This window comes from Ovis canadensis, chromosome 19, assembly GCF_042477335.2.
Source record: "Ovis canadensis isolate MfBH-ARS-UI-01 breed Bighorn chromosome 19, ARS-UI_OviCan_v2, whole genome shotgun sequence".
NCBI classification, from domain to species: Eukaryota; Metazoa; Chordata; class Mammalia; order Artiodactyla; family Bovidae; genus Ovis; species Ovis canadensis.
Window position 1 is genome coordinate 53,776,385 of NC_091263.1, and position 19,947 is coordinate 53,796,331.

The window sequence follows — 19,947 nt, forward strand, 5'->3', positions numbered from 1 at the left end:
ACAAGGATTAATATGCTGTTTGTCAAATTCCCAGTTACTTTTGGAGAGTGAACTATCAGTTCTTTATCTTGCTGGAAAGAAAAATTGGAGCCACAGTGATGAGTTGAATTCCTGTAGTGCTGCTTAAAGTTCAGAGAATGGTGGACCCAAGCTGCCCAGTTGGCAACTTGTGTTTGGAGATGGCAAAATGTCGCTCAGTAGGAGTTACAGGATCTTATGTATGTATTTCATAGATCCTCCCAAAGTCTTGCCAACAAATGTCTCTCATTCTACAAAGTAAATATTTAGAGGGAGGAGTTGCTCCAAATCTATTTGATACACTGGATAAGACAATAATTCTACTTATAATTTAGCAGGAGGTTCATAAAGTGAGCACAGTTTCATCTGACATGCCGGTGAAATATTACTCTTTAAAGGAGGAAGAACTCAGAAAAGACATTTCTGTGGTTTTCTGCCTGTGTGAAGATGACTCCTAATAATGATTTACTACCATGAAAACTAAGACCAAGGGTCTGTGTGTATAAACGTGACCCATTAAAAGAAACGAGTAATCTGATATTATTGGATGTAGGTATTTTCTTAGAAATGCTCAGCACTAATGAATACATCAAAAACCATACTTTATTTTATGTATAGCAATACAATTTACATATTAAATAACACTATAATAGAATGATTTGATATACTTTTAAACAGAAGAAAAAAGGGAAAAATTTCAGGTTACAAAACCCCTCCCCCCGAACAAATTAAAAAAAACAAAAACAGCACTTTATCCAAATGGGTCAATGCAACAAATGTATTCAGTGTGACTAATTATGTCTAATTCCTATTGCACAAATGGTCAATGAAATTAAAAAAGAAAACCCAACTGTCACAATCACTGCCTCAAAGAAATAACACATGTTGGATTCTTTTGGAATGCAAAGATGGTTCTTGCTACTTCAATACACAGAAAGTTGAATTCACATATCCACCACAAAGGAAAAAAAAAAAAAACTATGACAGAATTGAAACTAGAAAAAAATTAGCTTTATATGAAAATATAAAATTCTATGATTATATACCATAGATACAAAGTTCCCAGAAGATGCTTATCCAAGCAACAAAATATTTACAGTTTTAATGATTTTCGCTATTTCAAAATGAAGTGAAAGAAACATGAATCCACACAAAGGCTGAATTTTTTTTTCTTTTTTTAAGAAACGATGGCTACTTGCTAGTTTCAAATGTCCTAACAAAAAAGGAGTCACTACCCCAAATGTTGGAGAGTTGCGACATTTTATAAAATCGTTTGTCTCCTTTTCTGGAGATGTTTTATTTCTTAAAACTCAAGATTATTTTTCTTGAAATTAATTATCCTCTGTAGAAAATGCTTCCCTTTGCAAATATTTAACAAAAATACTAAAAACAGTTTAACAGCTAAGACAAAGTAGAGGCCAAATACCATTCTTACAACTCCTTCCGGTTTGTCGCATGCCTTCTTTCTAGAGATAAGTGAAGCCAAAATCGTATGTTAGATGGCAGCTATGGGCAAGCGCAAAGGGGCAAGTGAGATTACAGCTGTTTCAAAAAAAAAAAAAGCAGGCATTCTCCCTTCATATAAAAATTCACTGGCACCATTTGAACATAAACTTTAGGACTTGGAGTTGGAAATGTATTTTCCAGTATAACTTGCTAGATTCTTAAGACAAACTACGTTTTTGATTATTATTTCCTAAATTATGATGAGTTTGGGTTTCTTTAACATTTTTTTGCTTACAATTAGTATGTGTCTTTGGTAAATTGGTATCTATATTTTAAGTTTTAAATACAGTATATATGCGTTTAATAAAATTCATAACAAGGCAGTTGTGCTGTCATTATAAAATAATTAAGGTTATCTGTTGATTTTGATATGTCACTCCGGGCTAAAACCTACAGCCACCAGACCCTAAATGCCATAAACATCTCTGACCTTGCTGGACTTTTCAACTTGAAATTGACTCTGAAAGCTCCAAGGCATAAAAATTAGGAAAAGCGATTCACCTCATCTTAATCATCTTGAATTTCAGAAGGAAACTTTTTTTTAAAGTATCAAAGTATTGTGACTTTCAGATGCAGGAAAGTTCTTGGCGCAGTGAGGTGTGTTTTCTCTGATGTCCAGCATGGCCACGTGCCCTGATCTTTGCAGTTCATTTTGAATGTGTGCCTTCTGCTTACCTAGAACTCATACACTCTAAAAGCTTATTTTTATAACAGCACACAGTAATTTGCAGTAGCTATTTCCTTTCCTCCTGAGTGCATGGGCTAATAACCTTGTTATTTAGTTAAGCAATGTGCTTCTGTCTCAAAGAAAACACCATCTTTGAAACTCTTTGCCTCTGCAAAGATACAAGCGTATATTTGCCAATGCCATATGAATAATGATAGGATACACTCTATAGTCAAAGGGACTGCTGACTATCACTATCCTCCACGAAGTGTGTTTGGACCATTTTGGCAAGATGGGCAAACCGCAATTGCTTGTGGTTCAGTGGGTTAGGGTTTGTAGACTGGTTCAGGCCCACTACAGACACTCGAATGCTCACAGATAAATTCTAAGCCATCCTTGTGACGTTTCTGTTTTATCTCCAACCTATTTCTCTCTTTTATCATGATTCTGATACCCATGGAAGAGACGGTCACAGAATTGGAGGGTATGAATGTCCATGAATTGGGCCCTCTGTAATAGCACAGTGAAGGACAGGGAAGCCTGGCGGGCTGCATTCTATGGGGTTGCGAAGTGTCGGACACGACCGAGTGACTCAACAATAGCACAGAAGGGAATACTTGCCACGTGTCCTGAAAAAATTAGAGGGACCACAAGCCCCAACCTGCATGTTGCTTCTGAAAGTCAGGTCCACTGTGCCATCCACTGAGGAGAGTCAGCTCATGTCAACACTCTACAGCTAAAGTGAGCTCCGTAATGGACTAGTGACCTAGCTCTTGCCATGCAGAGGTGAATCCGTGCTGAAAGCTTCCCCTTCCTGGTCTCCCTCAGCCAGCCCGTGGCAGTAGTGTTGGTGAGGTCAGGATTCTCCCTCAAGTGTTAGGCAGAGGCTCCGCACGTCACCTCTGATGGGAGCGGAGGGACGGTGAACGAGTCTGTGTCCTCCACCACTCATGGTTGGGCTCTCTTGTTCACATTTTCTCAAGCAAGCGCTCACAGTCCGTGAATAGTGGACTACCCTGTGTGGCTGACTCTGCACGATGAGAAGATGAGATGAATCCTGGCAAGTTACGTTGTTTATGAAAACTTGGTTGACCTGGCCCGTGTGTTAGAAATCCTGGGCCAGGAGGCCTCAGCAGCTTTGGTCCTTTGAGCTCTGCTCTGACAAACTTCATAGAAAATCAACTCAGGACAAACAGAGTCTCCGTGCTGCTTATCACGGACGTTTTAATGCCTAGCCAGAAAGTATGGTCACAGCCAGTGTGACCTGTTGGTTGATGTTTATTGACATAAAAAAATTAACCAAAACCCTTTTCCTCTTCCCAGGCTCAGTCCTGGTGATGGCTTAACTTCTGACAGAAGTCACCCGTCAAAAGCAAATATGCACCAGAAGAAACAGATCTCAGTAAGTAGCTTATCTTTCTAACTTGCTGAACTGAAATTTCTTGTGAATGCTCCTGATTTCCCCATGATGGATGGCAGGGTGAATGTGGCTCTGGGAAATTGCCTCCTTGGGCTCTGTGTCCCTATGAGCAGTCTCTTTTACTGAAGTGAACCTGTTTTTGAGGCTAAAATAGACAAAAGCATACAAAGCTGTCTCCTCTTTGAAAATGTCACTGTTACCTTTCACTCAAGATTCTAATTCTCTCTCTCCACGTCAGATTTCTCCATGTGGAGGAACCTAGATAGTCCCAAGACTTTTTGCTAATTAATTAATACAATATTTTCAGTTTAAGTAGAAGAATACATGTAGTTAACGAGCTTTATCATGAAATATTTGGCCAAAAAGAAAGGAAAGAAAAGAATGTAAGAATGTTAACTCTATAGGTAGTTTTTATTAGATTGCTATATGAGTAATAGGAATATTAGGACTACTTTCAAAATTATACACCTGCCAAGATTTGCATTATTCCACCTGCCAAGAGGTATGAAATTATAAACCATGAGGCATTAATGAAGACTCACTAAAGGATTTCATAACTGGAGTTACGTAAAATATTGCCATCTCTCTTTTGTAAAAGATGGCCCTGATTTGGGGGGCAGGGATGTAACTATTTCAGAGAGTCAAATGGAAATAACACACACTGTCCACATAGCTACTGTGAAAACTGTAATACAGAGATATCCTTTATTTTGACACAGTTGGGCATTTTTTAAAGCTAGGAATATAACTTTGAAACTAGGAAGTGATGTTCACATCAGATGACTCTTCAACCTTCTTGTTTCTTAATGGACACCTTTACCATCACAAATGGGACTCTCTCAAGGCCATGACATGGACAGGCCTTCAGAGGAGCCCCCCCGCCGCCACTATTCTTTAAAAGAAAACAGGGCTCATCCACTCCATTAAAACACAGAAGGCATACAGAAGTACTGAGCAGTGCCTTAAAAAATAGGAGAGGACTGAGGAAGAGGACAGCATTGCCTGCGAGGAGGATGCAGCTGCTTTAGCAAGAGTAATAATTAAAAAAAAAAAATCAAGAGTCACTGTCATAACAAAGACCTTCACTATACTGAATTAAAAAGTAGCATGTATGGTGTCGTGGAATGTCACGTCAGGGTTTGCTGTAGTATCAGATTATAGGCAGTAACACTGATCAGATAGTGCAAACTAGGTAAAACCGCGTTTCACTGTGGGAAATGAACAGAGGTGCAAATGCTCAGTAGGATACCATTAAGACATAAAATGGCAAAAAATAAATATCAAAAGTTTTATCAGTGTAAAAAAGTAACTGGGTTATCATATAACCTAGACCTAGAGTCTGGCAAAAAAAAGGCCTCAAGAAAGTTCTCAGTCTTCAGAAGGTTTACAAATGAAGCACTCTTTCACGATTCCAGTCACACCAGCGACTCCATGCTCTCGGCAGGGTCCGACTCGTCCGCGGTGAGAGCGGCGCCGTTTCTGTCCACTGTCATGGGGCCATTTCCATTCTCTTTAGTGCTGACCAAGCTGAGCATCGCTTTGTAGACAAACTGGTACTGTTCCTGGAAAACGAGAGGAAGATGGTTTTGGAGCTGAAGAACAGCTTCATCTCATTTCATCGCAGGTAAAAGTACTGATTAAAAATCTAACTGTGAAAAATACACTAGAGACATGGGAATATATGTCTATGCTCCTGAAGAAACTTACAAAATCATCTGTGGAATCCGTTATGATCAAAACCGACACCTGCTTTGTGTCCTTTGCATCTCTTACCTTGGAATGGTCCACTAAGATAATAAGAAATCTGTACTTTATCTTCAGAAAACACGACATACTCTAGAAAGCAGAGTTTGTTTGCTCAGCACTTCTGACATGTGGGCCAGAGAATCCTTTATTGCAGAGGGCCATCTCAGGTGTTGTGGTATGTTTAGCAGTGTCCCTGGGCTCCACTCACTTAACCCCATCCCCAGTAGTGATCATAAAAAGGGTCTCCGACATTGCCCAACATCCCCTAGGGGGCAAAATTACTCCACCCTCACCCCCATTGAGAACTACTGTTGTACAGGGTGAGGCTGAGTTTCAGCTGATGTTGTACAGGTTTTGCAAATAAGCACAGTACTTACAATGTCTGTAAATACTCCAGGCCTCATCAGATTGATCATTTTTGCAACCTGGAAAACATCCACGGCATTTTCATTCTCCAGTTGCTGGGACAAGGTGGTAAGAGCACACAGCATTCCTGCTGAAACCGCGCCATACCTTGGGGGCAACAAAAGAAAAACCTATTGCAGGATCACTAAAAGACTGAATATACTGGAATGAAGTCACCATCACGTATTTCTGTAGACGCTAGGGAGCCTAAATTTATACCTATTCTAGAACACAAAAATGAATGAAATGCTGACAAGGGAAGAGATTTTAAGGTTAGCATGAAGGTGATACTTGTTCATAACGTGGCCTCTTTTGAGACTGGTTTATCAGTTGTTTCACTTGATGTCTAATTTGAAAAGTTCAAAATTAGACTTGCAAGGGCAATAAGATTTGATGTGAGGGAGGAGTTGGGTGATATGATAGGAAAAATAATATGAGGATTTTAACTGGAGGCTATGAGATAAGTAGGAAGAGGCAAAAAGCTCTGGAAAAAAAATTATTTTTTAAATTCCAAATGGCTAAACTGAACTTTCAGAATCTGAATAAAAATGGAAATCTATGGCCCAAAAGGCAGTCAGAAAATTTTCACAGTGAGTTTCATATTTAGTAATTATTTCTGGCATGGAAGTGGAACTTTCCAAGTATGACCACCTTCTATAAAATTCTTGGAAAAATATGTTTCTGTTTGCTTCACACACAGGCACGAAAAAGGCGTAGCAAGGGTACCAGGTATTTTCATCAGGCCATTTCAAAATGCTTTCTTGACCCCGGTATTTAAGAAATATTCTCCTACAATTTTCTACCTCATTGCATTTAATTGTTTAATTCATTGGAATCTTATTCTTCCTCTGATGTAAGGCAGGGGTCTCATTTTAGTCATTTTTCCAACAGATAACCACTGGTGCCAGCGTGTTATAGTGAACAGCCTCCTCTTTCCTCTTTCCTGATTTAGGCTGCCTTTTTAATAATTTGCCAAATTCTCATATACAGGCCTATTTCTGGACTCTCTGGTTTGGCCCTTTAATCTGCTTGTCTGGTTTTTGATACTGTATTTCCCCACAGTTGCTTAAATTCCCTTAGGTTCTCAGTAGTTCTGACACTTGATGAAGCAGGTTTATACAATAGTCTTGGCTGCTAGCAGTACAGTTGCTGTTTCACTTTGAGGGCTTCAGACACACGCATTTGCATCTTTCACTTGTACACTCATTTCCACTTCGACCCTCCTACCTCGTCCCATTCTACCTTATATTAACTGATACTGGACTGTCAAGGAATATAAATAGTTGTTGGGATTTTGGTTAGGCTGCACTGAATATCTCAAGTAGATCTGAGGAAATAAACCTCTTTTTGAGCTTTTCTGTTCATGAAGATATCTTTCTTTCCATTTGCTCAGGTCTTTTATAGTTTTCAATTAGATTTTACAGTTTTCTGCATATTGTTGTTTAGTTGCTAAGTCGTGTCTGACTCTTTTGGGACTCCATGGATTATAGTTGACCAGGCTCTTCCATCCGTGGGATTCTCCAGGCAAGAATACTGCCATTTCCTTCTTCAGGGGATCTTTCTGACCCAGCGATCAAACCCCCGTCTCTGGTGTTGCCTACACTGGCAGGCAGGTTCTTTACCACTGAGCCACCAGGAAAGTCCAGTTTTCTGTATAGTCTTCCCCAATGTCATTTTAGGGTGATTCCTAGGTAGTTTCTGTTATTCCAAAGAATGGCCTCTCTTCAGTGGCTATATATAGGGAAGTTATTGATTTTTCACATGGTGAACTTGTATTCAGCCACGTAGAACATTTTTTTAAGTTCTAATAATCTGTAGATTCTAGAACTTTTTTTAAGTTCTAACAATCTGTGGATTCTCTAGGTTAGTTGGCTATACCATCATCCACCAATAACGCCAATTATGTCTTTCTTTTATACCTCTTACATCTTTTGCTTTTACTGCATTGGATAGGATATCAATAGTCTTCCATTTTGACACTGTAAAGAATTACCATATTGTGTTATGGTAAAGCATCTACTTTCTTAATATTAAATAAAAGTATTTCTATAGGCATCTGAGAAATAACATTTAACAAGTTAAAGAGAATGCTTTTGACTTTAAGTTTGCTTAAGAGTGTTTTCTTTTGGGGATGGGGATAATGAATGCGTGTCATTTTATTGTATGTTTTCAAACATCTATAAAAAAAGTTCCTAAAGTCCTGAACTCACTGAGAATAGTTTTTTGGTACCATTTAACTAGCTCTGTATTTCTGGGAGAAATCTTTTGAAATGATGTATGTAATTCTTTCAATATAACACACTGGGTTTTATTCGACAGCATTTTCTTCAGATCTTTGTACCCGTATTCAAGTAAGTAACAATGGCTTACACTGTTCCCTTCCATTCTGGTGTTAGCTTTGTCTGTTTTCTTAATCAAGGTGACATTACATGTTTTCTCTGTGTGCTACAAGTGTAGCCTGGTCAAAACGCAGTAGGCCTAGACAGGTTGAAAACTGTAAATACCAGGCTTGTAAGTATTTTACATGTGCCAATGATTTTAATCCTCAGAAAAATCCAGGTACTATTAACATCCCCATTTTGAGGTTGAATAAACAATGTACATCCAGGTAAGTAACTGGGGTCATAGCTTGGGAGACGAGATTTTTTTTGCTGCGGCTGATACACATTGGGGGCTCAGATCAGAGACTGGTAAGTACCATATGTTCCCTAAGTATCGTTTATTATGATTAGGTAGGCTTAACAATTTATTGGTATAGCACTATAAATAGTTTAAAATGTTTATTTCATTTCTTTTAAAACATTTATACGATTTTTAACCTGTTAGCAAAATACAAAGTATAGTAACCCTCATGGCTCTGTCACTAAACTACAACAATCATCAGCTTGCAGCTGCTCGCGTTTCGTGCCTATTTCCGCCACACGTGTTTTGAAGCAAACCCCAGATTTTTCATCCATTAATAAATCAGTGTAAAATTCCAAAAGATAAGGACTTTAAAAATAAACATCATCTTATCACAATTAACAATTTTTAAAACATTTGAGGACTGCAGGTTAAGTGGGAGACTTTTTTTCCTTCCCCCATGGTAAATTATGCCTTCTCTGCTTTTTTCACCATTTTCCAGAGTTGTATCTCTTGTTAATAAAATTTAAGCAATAAAGTTGATCTGCTTCCCGGGTGGCTCAGATGGTAAAGCATCTGCCTGCATTGTGGGAGACCCAGGTTCTATCCCTAGGTCAGGAAGATCCCCTGGAGAAGGAAATGGCAACCCACTCCAGTACTCTTGCCTGGAAAATTCCATGGATGGAGAAGTCTGGTGGGCTACAGTCCATGGGGCTGCAGAGAGTTGGACATGACTTCACTTTCACTTTCATCCTTGCCTCCATTTCATTACTATTTGCTCTTCTTAGTACATTTTGTGGATTTATTTAGTTCTTTTTCTGGGTTCTCCAGTTGAAAGCTTAGTTGTTCTTTTTTTAATATTTTCTCTAATATATGGATCTATATATGAATATATAGATACATACATTTTTTCCCCCTTTGAGTGTGTATCCTGTTAGGTTTTGAAAGTAACTATCAGAGCCTCTGTGTTAAAAATTGGTCATCAATTTGACTCCATGGTCAACGTTGGGCAGTACTGAGTCTGAGTAATGGACCGTAGCCTGGATGCTTATTCCAGCTTAAAGTGACAACTACTGTAAGTTCAAAATCCAATGAAGTTTAAATGTGACTCATCATCTGAAGAGATTCTCAGTGATGGTTGAGGTGTTTAAGCAGTCTTTACTCCCCCTAGTCTGAACTACTAGTAGCTCCTCGACTATATGCGGCATTTCTTCCACTGTCCCTGCTTTTGTCTTTCTCGCCCCTATACTTGGAATGTCCTTCTCTTGGGTACAGACTTCAACATTTACGTACTTAATTCAGAAATGTTTACATAAAAAAAATAGAACTTTAGAAATATAGTTGACTTATAATGTGACAATCTCTGCTGTATAGCAGCGTGACTCCGTTCAACACATGTATACACTCTGTTTTTTCTACTCTTTTCGATGAGAGTTTATCCCAGAAAGTCCCCTTTGGAATATACAATAGGACCATGTTGTTTATCTGTCCTCTGTATAATAGGTTGCATCCACAGACCCCAAGCTCCCCATCTACCCCCCCCCACGCCCCTTCTCCCGCTTCGCGGGCACACGTCTGACCTCTGTATGTGTGAGTCTGCTTCTGCTTTGCAGGTAGGTGCATCTGCGCCGTATTTTAAATCCCACAGATAAGTGATGCCATATGGTATCTGTCTTTCTCTGACTTACTTCACTTAGTATGATGTTCTCTAGGTCCATCCATCTTGCTGCAATGACACTGTTTCACTCTTTTCTTTTTTTTTTTTTTTTTATAAATTAGTTGGTGTTTTATTGGCTGTTAACACTGAGGTGTAACTTCACGCTACTGTTCACTTCTGGGTCCTGACAAAGAATCCTATTTTCTGCTAAGCCTTCCCTGCCTTTTCATTTTTTCCATACATGAGGATAAGGGAAAGCTTTTAAGAACATGCAATCTTATAATGCAAATCATTAACAAATATGGAGAACAATGAAAAAGAAACACTTAACCCCTTCCTGATCCCTGGTTGGGGAACTAAGATCTTGCATGCCACATGGTGTAGCACGCCCCCCTAAAAAAGCTAAAACACATTACAGACATCAGGATATAAAGAATGAGTGTTATTACCTTCAATTTGGGAATCTTGTAAGGAGATACATGTATCCATACAATGCAAACAATGCTCACAACTCCTCTACCTAACATCACCCTCAAAGTCACAGCAGAAGATCAGTCTCATTCTGTTTACAACCAGAATGACCTCTAAAATGCTTACTGGATTTGGTCCTGAATGACTTTCGGTTGTTTCAAAACCTCAAAAACATCTTCAGAGTAGGGAGATTTCTGATCACAAAGGATATTTCAAAGAATGGGCTACTAGTTCTGAACGTCATTCCAAAGCAAAGTCTCAAGCATTTTGCTTGTTCTTGGAAAAAGCTTGTATATGACATTCTTTCAAATGCATAAATTCCATTTTAAGAAAAAAAATCAGAGTGCTGTACAGTCAGCCAGTTATCTTCAAAGGCAACAAGGCAGATGTCACAGCTCCGCCTGCTGTGCACTGGGGCACTCTTCCGGTTTCTCTCCTCTAGAGCACCTTGTGGCAGGAAAGCTGCATTAGGTCACTGACAAGATTTAGAGCAATATCTGCTAGGTTGTTTCTGTAACTGAAGCTTGAGCAGTTTTCCAGCTGGTGAAGGATCTAACTGTTGAGTGCTTCTCTTCCCGAGCTGTACTGACACCTCCCGGAGGCACTGGGTACTTTTGGCCATAAAGGCATGCAGCTGCTTCACGGATCCTTGCAGTTCGTCTATCACCAACTCCATACAAAGACTTTGGTCTGGTTCTGCAGTATCTTCTGGTAGTCAGGTTTTGTATTAAGGACTTCACTCTGGGAAGACCCGACATACATTCTAGGTTCCACTTCAACTTCAGTATTTTTGGTTTCAGCTGATCCTCTTGATAGGATCTCTTCAGCCTCTTCCTGGTAGCGCAGCAAGAGCTGATCCCAACTCTGACGTTCTAAAGAAAACTTTGTTATATATTCCTTCATCTCAGCCACTGATGTTTCCAGAGCCAAATCTGATACTCTTCCTTCTGAATCTTCAAAACATTTTTGTAGTGTTCCATTACTTTCCAATCTGTCTGCAAAATGTTTCAACTCTTCAGAAAGGGAAGACACTTTGGCTCTGAAACTTTCAAGATTGAAGCCCTCAGTTCCCCTTAGGAAAGGCTCAAGTTTCTGAACAGAGAACTGGAAACTGGAAAGGAGGAGAGAGCTCAGCCGTTTGCTTTCTGTTAGGTCGACACTGATGGATCTGCAGAGCTCTGTGATGCCCTGATGAAAGGGAGGCAGTGACTTCCGCCGGTTTGTGTCCTTCTTACTTGCTCGCCGCCAGGACTGCCTCCTGTCTTGATGACAAGCAGACTGCTCTGGGGACAAATGAAGGGACCTGGATTCAAGTTCTTCCTGGTGGCTGAGATCACCACTTTCCCCTTTTCGGGGGCTACGGCCAAGGTGGATTCGGTCCTTTGAAACACGTTCAGTCATCTTCTGGGAGGTGGACGATTTATTACACACTTCCACAGAGTTGGGATCTGATTCCAGTTGATGATCATGAGTCTTAGATGCCACTGGTTCCTCTCCTAGCACTTCTACTATCTCCGGTCTAGAAGTCATCCTGAGGTGAGAACCCCGGTTTCGGGGGTGACGACGGGCAGGCAGGGTGTGGGCTGAGTCGAGTTGTCTGACCCCAAAGAGGCTGGTGCGGGGGTGAGGGAGGCCTCGTCCGGGAACAGGCCTGAGACTTTTTCACCTCAGAGAGACGCCTGTCCAACCCAGAGCCTCCGTCTCCGAAACACAAGGCCGCAGGTGACTCTCTCCCAGACACCAGGTTACCCCTGGACGCGCTGCACCAAGTCCGCTGCTCCTTCCAACTCTAGGACCGCTACATTACCTTCCGGCGGCGCCAGAGCTGCCCCTTCTGTTTCACTCTTTTCAATGCAGGCGTAGTATTCCACTGTGGATGTGTCCCACTTTATCCATTCCTCTGTTGATGGGGGCACATGCCGTTATAGGCCACTACTGGACCAGCCTTGTTAACTGTGGTTTTCAGATCTTTTCTCTGAATGTTACTATTCTTTGTATCCTTGTATCCTGATAATTCATTTTAATATCTCATCCCTTTATTCAGTTATTACAGAATCTTCAGGCCATGATTTTTTTTCAGCTTTTCTTCTTCCTCGTTCATCTCTCTCTCCATAGATCATCCCTTAGATCGATGTCAGAACTTCTGTATCTGACTTCCATATCTGAGTCTAATTGCAGTTTTGTCCATTCTACTACTAGCCTGTCTCCTATCCTTTCCATTTATTAGCCTCTAATTTGTTCCAATTTCATAATCAGTGTTTCTGATTCATTTCATTATATCTTTAGAATGATGACTGCTCTTTTAACTCTGATTCACTGTATTATTTTTTCTTGTTCATTATGTTGTCTTTCAGTTCATTTTAGAATCTGAAGAGTTTACCTTCTCAGTGTAGCATAGCTAGGATTTCCCACCTCCTCCACCCCAATCATTTGTATTAATGTTTTTCAACGTTTAACCTTTTAATCTCTGCTTAATTTGTTCTAGTGAAACTGTTAGGATCTTTTCTCCTTCTCCCTTTCGAGCTAACCTCAGCCATTAGTTAGGAAAGTCAGGTAGTACGTGCTTTATTATGCAGTGCGCGCTCCATGTGGGATTACTCTGCCCTTTGCCTGGGTTGTCTTTCCTTAATACTTAGCCACTCTTAAATAAGTATCTAAATAAAAGGAAAGTCCTACAAAATAAGACTTTAAACATGACTAGAAACTAGGTCAAATCAAATCAAATGCACAGATACTTTGAAGTATCAGTCTTGAAAGACTGAAAAAGGCCATTCTCTTTTAGAAGTTTAGGAATTCAGCAGGATTAGAGGAGGTTTGTCAAGTCTCATGCATTTGCACTTCGCATTACAGAGACTTGGTGGAAAAGCGACACAGGTAATTTATAACTTAGCTAATACAAGAATAGTATATAAATTCACTGGTTTGGTAGTTTGCCACTTTCTTAAAGGGCCCCCTTGAGAGTAACAGTGCTTTAACCCTTAGCTGTTACAATGTATTCTCATCTTCCTCTGTCAATGCTTCAAACAATTGAAAGCAATTTCCCAATACACAGTAATATTTTTAAGTGGCTCTGTCTATATTCATTTGAAGAGACACTGGGGTTCCTTCTATCATCAGTATGTATAATACCTATGGCCTTTTGCCACTTAATTACACTTTTTACTACTTCATATAATTATTGCTGAAAGCAACTACTTCGTATAATTACCATTATTGTTGTTTTGCTTGTGCGATGTTTTAAAAATCATAACTGAGATGGCAATGCAGGGGTAAAAACCGTGTCACTATGAAGGAAGTGAAGCTTCCTTTCAAAATCATTACGGCAGGAAGGAAAACAGAGTTAAAGCTTGAATATACATTAATCCTGGAATAATGGCAACTCAAGCCTGTAAGACTTTTAGAAGTGGATGAGAAAATAAAGGCAAGTTATTCTGACTGGTGTGAGATCTGCCTAACTGTGCCTTTGATTTGCATTTCTCTAATAATGAGCGGTGCTGAGCATCTTTTCATGTATCTGCTGGTCATCTGTATGTCTCCTTTGAGAAATGTCTATTTAGGTCTTCTCCCACTTTTTGTCTGGGTTGTTTGTTTTAGGATGTTGAGCTGCATGAGCTGTGTGTATATTTTGAAGACTAATTCCTAGCTGGTTACAGAGTTGGCAAGTATTTTCTCCCATTCTGGGGGCTGTCTTTTTGTTGTCTGTGGTTTCCTTTGTTCGTGGAAAAGCTTTTGAGTTTAATTAGGTCTCATGTGTTTCTTATTTCCATTATATAGGAGATGGATCAAAACAGATACTGCTGTGACTTACGTCACTGTTGTTCTATGAGTGTTGTTCTATGTTTTCTTCTAAGAACTTCACAGAGTCTGGTCTTGCCTTTAGGTTTTTAATTTGTTCAGAGTTATTTTTGTGTATGGTGTTAGCTGTTGTTCAGCTGCTCAGTCATGTCCGACTCTTTGTGACCCATGGGCTGGAGCAGCCAGGCTTCCCTGTCCTTCACTGTCTCCCAGAGTTTGTTCAGACTCGTGTCCATCGAGTTGGTGATGCCATCCAACCACCTCGTCCTCTGTCGTTCCCTCCTTCTCCTGCCTTCAATCGTTCTCAGCACCAGGGTCTTTTCAAATGAGTTGGCTCTTTGCATCAGGTGGCCAAAGTATTGGAGCTTCAGCATCAGTCCTTCCAAAGAATATTCAGGGTTGATTACCTTTAGGATTGACTGGTTTGATCTTGTCGTGAAAGGGACTCTCGAGAATCTACTCCAAAACCACAGTTCAAAAGCATCACTACTTCGGCGCTCAGCCTTCTTTATGGTCCAGCTCTCACATTTACACATGACTGTTTCTTTTCTCAGCTATTTGTAAACCTCCTCAGACAACCATTTTGCCTTTTTGCATTTCTTTTTCTTGGGAAAGGTTTTGATCACTACCTCCTGTACAATGTTACGAACCTCTGTCCATGGTTCTTCTGGCAATCTGTCAGATCTAATCCCTTGATTCTATTTGTCACTTCCACTGTATAATCAATGGGTTTCCCTGGTAGCTCACCTGTAAAGAATCCACCTGCAAAGCAGGAGCCCCGAGTTTGATCCCTGGGTCAGGAAGATCCCCTGGAGAAGGCATAGGCTACCCACTCCAGTATTCTGGCCTGGAAAATTCCACGGACTGTACAGTTCATGGAGTTGCGAAGTTCGACATGACTGAGCAACTTTCACTTTTTCAATGTCTAATCTTAAGAGATTTGATTTAGGTCAGACCTGAATGGCCTAGTGGTTTTCCCTATGTTCTTCAATTTGAGTCTGAATTTGGCAATAAGCAGTTCATGATCTGAGCCACAGTCAGTTCCCGGTCTTGTTTTTGCTGACTGTATAGAGTTTCTCCATCTTTCGCTGCAAAGAATATAATCAGTCTGATTTTGGTACTGACCATTTGGTGATGTCTGTGTGTATGGTGTTAGAGAATGTTCTGATTTCATTCTTTTAAATGTAGGTGTCCAGTTTTCCCAGCACCACTTAGTGAAGAGACTGTTTTTGCTCCATTGTATATTCTTGCCTCCTTTGTTGTAGGTTAATTGACCTTAAATGCATGGGTTTATTTCTGGACTTCGTATCCTGTTCCATTGGTCTACATTTCTGTAGCTTGTAGTATAGTCTGAAGTCAGGAAGCCTGATTCCTCCAGCTTTTTTTCTTTCTCAGGCTTGCTTTGGTTATTTGGAATCTTCTGTGTTTCCATACAAATTAAAAAATCTCTTGTTCTAGTTCTATGAAAATGCCATTAGTAATCTGATAGGGAGTCACCGAATCTGTAGATTAACCTGGGTGGTATATTTTAACATGTTCTTGGATTGGAAGCATTGATATTGTTATCCCTCTCCATCTGTTGCTGTTGTCTTTAAGTTCTTTCTTAACAGTTTTCAGAGTGCAGGCCTTTTGCCTCCTTCAGTTCAGTTGCTCAGTCGTGTCTGACTCTTAGCGACCCCATGAATCGCAGCACGCCAGGCCTCCCTGTCCATCACCAACTCCCGGAGTTCACTCAGACTCACATCCATCGAGTCAGTGATGCCATCCAGCCATCTCATCCTCTGTCGTCCCCTTCTCCTCCTGCCCCCAATCCCTCCCAGCATCAGAGTCTTTTCCAATGAGTCAACTCTCCACGAGGTGTCCAAAGTATTGGAGCTTCAGCTTTAGCATCAGTCCTTCCAATGAACACCCAGGACTGATCTCCCTTAGGATGGACTGGTTAGACCTACTTGCAGTCCAAGGGACTCTCAAGAGTATTCTCCAATGCTACAGTTCAAAAGCATCAATTCTTCGGCACTCAGCTTTCTTCGCGGTCCAACTCTCACACCCATACATGACCACTGGAAAAACCATAGCCTTGACTAGACGGACGTTTGTTGGCAAAGTAATGTCTCTGCTTTTCAATATGCTATGTAGGTTGGTCATAACTTTCCTTCCAAGGAGTGAGTGAAAGTGAAGTTGCTCAGTCGTGTCTGACTCTCTGTGACCCCATGGACTGGAGCCTACCAGGCTCCTCCATCCATGAGATTTTCCAGGCAAGAATACTGGAGTGGGTTGCCATTTCCTTCTCCAGGGGATCTTCCCGACCCCGGGATTGAACCCAGGTCTCCCGCAATGCAAGTAGATGTTTATCCTCTGAGCTACCCCAAGGAGTAAGTGTCTTTTAATTTCATGGCTACAGTCACCATCTGCAGTGATTTTGGAGCCCAAAAAAATAAAGTCTGACACTGTTTCCCTATCTATTTCCCATGAAGTGATGGGACCAGATGCCATGATCTTCGTTTTCTGAATGTTGAGCTTTAAGCCAACTTTTTCACTCTCCTCTTTCACTTTCATCAAGAGGCTTTTTAGTACCTCTTCACTTTCTGCCATAAGGGTAGTGTCATCTGCATATCTGAGGTTATTGATATTTCTCCTGGCAATCTTGATTCCAGCTTGTGCTTCCTCCAGCCCAGCGTTTCTCAGGATGTACTCTGCATATAAGTTACATAAGCAGGGTGACAATATACAGCCTTGATGTACTCCTTTTCCTATTTGGAACCAGTCTGTTGTTCCACGTCCAGTTCTAATTGTTGCTTCCTGACCTACATATAGGTTTCTCAAGAGGCAGGTCAGGTGGTCTGGTATTCCCATCTCTTTCAGACTTTTCCAAGTTTATTGTGATCCACACAGTCGAAGGCTTTGGCATAGTCAATAAAGCAGAAATAGATGTTTTTCTGGAACTCTCTTGCTTTTTCAATGATCCAGCGGATTTTGGCAATTTGATCTCTGGTTCCTCTGTGTTTTCTAAAACCAGCTTGAACATCTGGAAGTTCACGGTTCAGGTATTGCTGCTGAAGTCTGGCTTGGAGAATTTTGAGCATTACTTTACTGGTGTGAGAGATGAGTGCAGTTGTGCGGTAGTTTGAACATCCTTTGGCATTGCCTTTCTTTGGGATTGGAATGAAAACTGACCTTTTCCAGTCCTGTGGCCACGGCTGAGTTTTCCAAATTTGCAGGCATATTGAGTGCAGCACTTTCAAGCATCATCTTTCAGGATTTGAAACAGCTCAACTGGAATTCCATCACCTCCACTGGCTTTGTTCGTAGTGATGCTTTCTAAGGCCCACTTGACTTCACATTCCAGGATGTCTGGCTCTAGATGAGTGATAACACCATTGTGATTATCTTGGTCATGAAGATCTTTTCTGTACAGTTCTTCTGTGTATTCTTGCCACCTCTTCTTAATATCTTCTGCTTCCATTAGGTCCATACCATTTCTGGCTTTTATTGAGCCCATGTTTGCATGAAATGTTCCCTTGGTATCTCTAACTTTCTTGAAGAGATCTCCAGTCTTCCACATTCTGTTGTTTTCCTCTATTTCCTTGTACTGATCGCTGAGGAAGGCTTTCTTATCTCTCCTTGCTATTCTTTGGAACTCTGCATTCAAATGGGTATATCTTTCCTTTTGTCCTCTGCTTTTCGCTTCTCGTCTTTTCACAGCTGTTTGTAAGTCTTCCCCAGACAGCCATTTTGCTTTTTTGCATTTCATTTCCATGGGGATGGTCTTGATCCCTGTCTCCTATACAATGTCACAAACCTCATTCCATAGTTCATCAGGCACTCTATCACATCTAGTCACTTAAATTTGCCTCCTTAGGTAGGTTTATTCCTAGGCATTTTATTCTTTTTGATTTGATGGTAAACAGGATTGTTTCTTTAACTGGAAATGCTTTACTGGTAATAATTTTTGAGCAAGGGGGTCCTATGCACATTAGTAGCTGGTGCTGGCTCTGATCCTTGCTAACCAGATACATGTGCACACAGGCCCTAGGACTTACCTTTGCAGCCCTCATTTCCTCACACAGGAAGAGCGGATCCTAAAATTACTCCCCTCATGGGGTGATTTTGAGGATTAAAAGAAGGACTCAATTAGTTCTAACTTGAGGGGGGTGTCTTTACAACAGGTGGTTCAGAAAGCAGTCCATATATTTCAGAAGCATTTGCTATAGACCATCTCAGGTCAAAATTAACAATTATTGAAAACCCCCTAAAAGAGCTTTTTCTTATTTGGCTGTTAGCTATCAGTCTTTACTGTATCAGACATTAGAGCTGAGAAAACATTGAAACACACCACCATGCAAGCACACATTCCCTTCGCTGTCAGAGTGGGGATGTCACCTGGGTCAGGTCACTCTGAGAAACTCCTCTGTACACTCAAGACAGAATAAGAGTGAACAAGGCTACCAGTATCTTTGTATTATTCTGAAAACTGTTGTGTCTGCCTGGATTACCTAGAAGGTGATCCAAGAGACCATCCCGCTGCCCTTCCCAATCGGGGACCCTCAGATCCCACTCTGAGAACTGCTGAATGAAATCAGCCCACTCTGGCATGCAACAGGGTGGTAGATTCACACAAGAAACCAGCCTTTTGGTTCTGTAAGTGAAGGTCTAAGCTACTACTGTCTCATAAAACGGTGTAAGAACCATGACTGTGTTCCACACTCTTCTGAGGAAAATAGGCTCTGTGTTTGCCATTTGACAGTAATGATGCAGATCAGCCTCTGGATAGGACTGTCTTGAGCAGACGAACATAGGAAGCTGAGAACAAAGTGGTTTGCCTTTAACCTATGCCTGTGCTCAAACTGAATGAGTGTACTTTTCGTTGAGGAAGTTTTACCCTTAGAGATCGTTTTATCTAGAAACTCCACTCACCTGGCACACAGCTGTGAGGACCAGGCAGACAGCACAGAGGTCGTGCACTAGAAGTTTGACTCTTGGTCAGTGGAAAGCACCCAGGCCTTTCCAAGCCTCCCCCCACCTATTTTTTGACAGGGCTTTAAAAACTTTGTAAATTGGCTTTATAGTCCACAGATAAATGTAAGCAGGTAAAATAACAATAACCAAAACAAAAACAAGGCTCTCCGGGCAAAGTTCATATATAAGCACATATCCTGAATAATGGGTAAGTCATCCTAACTTGAAACACGGTACCAACTCATATCAGTATTTATCTACTACCCACTGTGTGTCAGGCATGCGATTTCACTCTATGGAGAATGGGACAAATGAGTTCACACTGCTGGTCTCTGCAGTGTGGGGCTGACAGTCATGTAAACAAGCCCTGAGAAGCGGATCTCATAAACAGGAATGGCACTGGTAAAGATGTGTTGTCTGTGAATGGTCACCTCTGGGATGAATTAGAGACAGTTTCAAAGAGAGTGCCTTTTGGAGGTGTGTGTTGAATGAGAAGACAGGAGGACTGGGATGATAGCTGGGGCAGAGTAGACTTCAACCAGGCTGCAGAAGGATCTGGAAAGTGTACTGAAAGCCTGCGGAGCATCTGCGAGCTCTGGGGGCCGATGATACATGGAGGTGAGGAGGCACAAAGGACTTTGATGTCTTTCTGGTTTGTACGACTAAGTGGATGGGAGCAGGACG

The 19,947-nt window shown here is 40.9% G+C and overlaps 1 protein-coding gene and 1 pseudogene across 4 annotated transcripts in view; both read right to left on the reverse strand.

Moving 5' to 3' along the window:
- Positions 1 to 603: 603 nt before the first annotated feature.
- PTPRG (protein tyrosine phosphatase receptor type G) overlaps positions 604 to 19,947 on the reverse strand; it is a 775,419-nt gene continuing 756,075 nt past the window's right edge. For all 4 annotated transcript variants that reach the window (XM_069560453.1, XM_069560451.1, XM_069560452.1 and 1 more), the window contains 2 exons: positions 5,735 to 5,870; positions 604 to 5,173 (listed from right to left, as the gene is read on the reverse strand). In XM_069560453.1, the coding sequence (XP_069416554.1) occupies positions 5,027 to 5,173; positions 5,735 to 5,870 (283 nt within the window). In that variant the 3' untranslated portion in view covers positions 604 to 5,026. The remainder of the gene's footprint in view (positions 5,174 to 5,734; positions 5,871 to 19,947) is intronic.
- Positions 10,890 to 12,170, reverse strand: LOC138424147 (kinetochore-associated protein DSN1 homolog pseudogene; annotated as a pseudogene).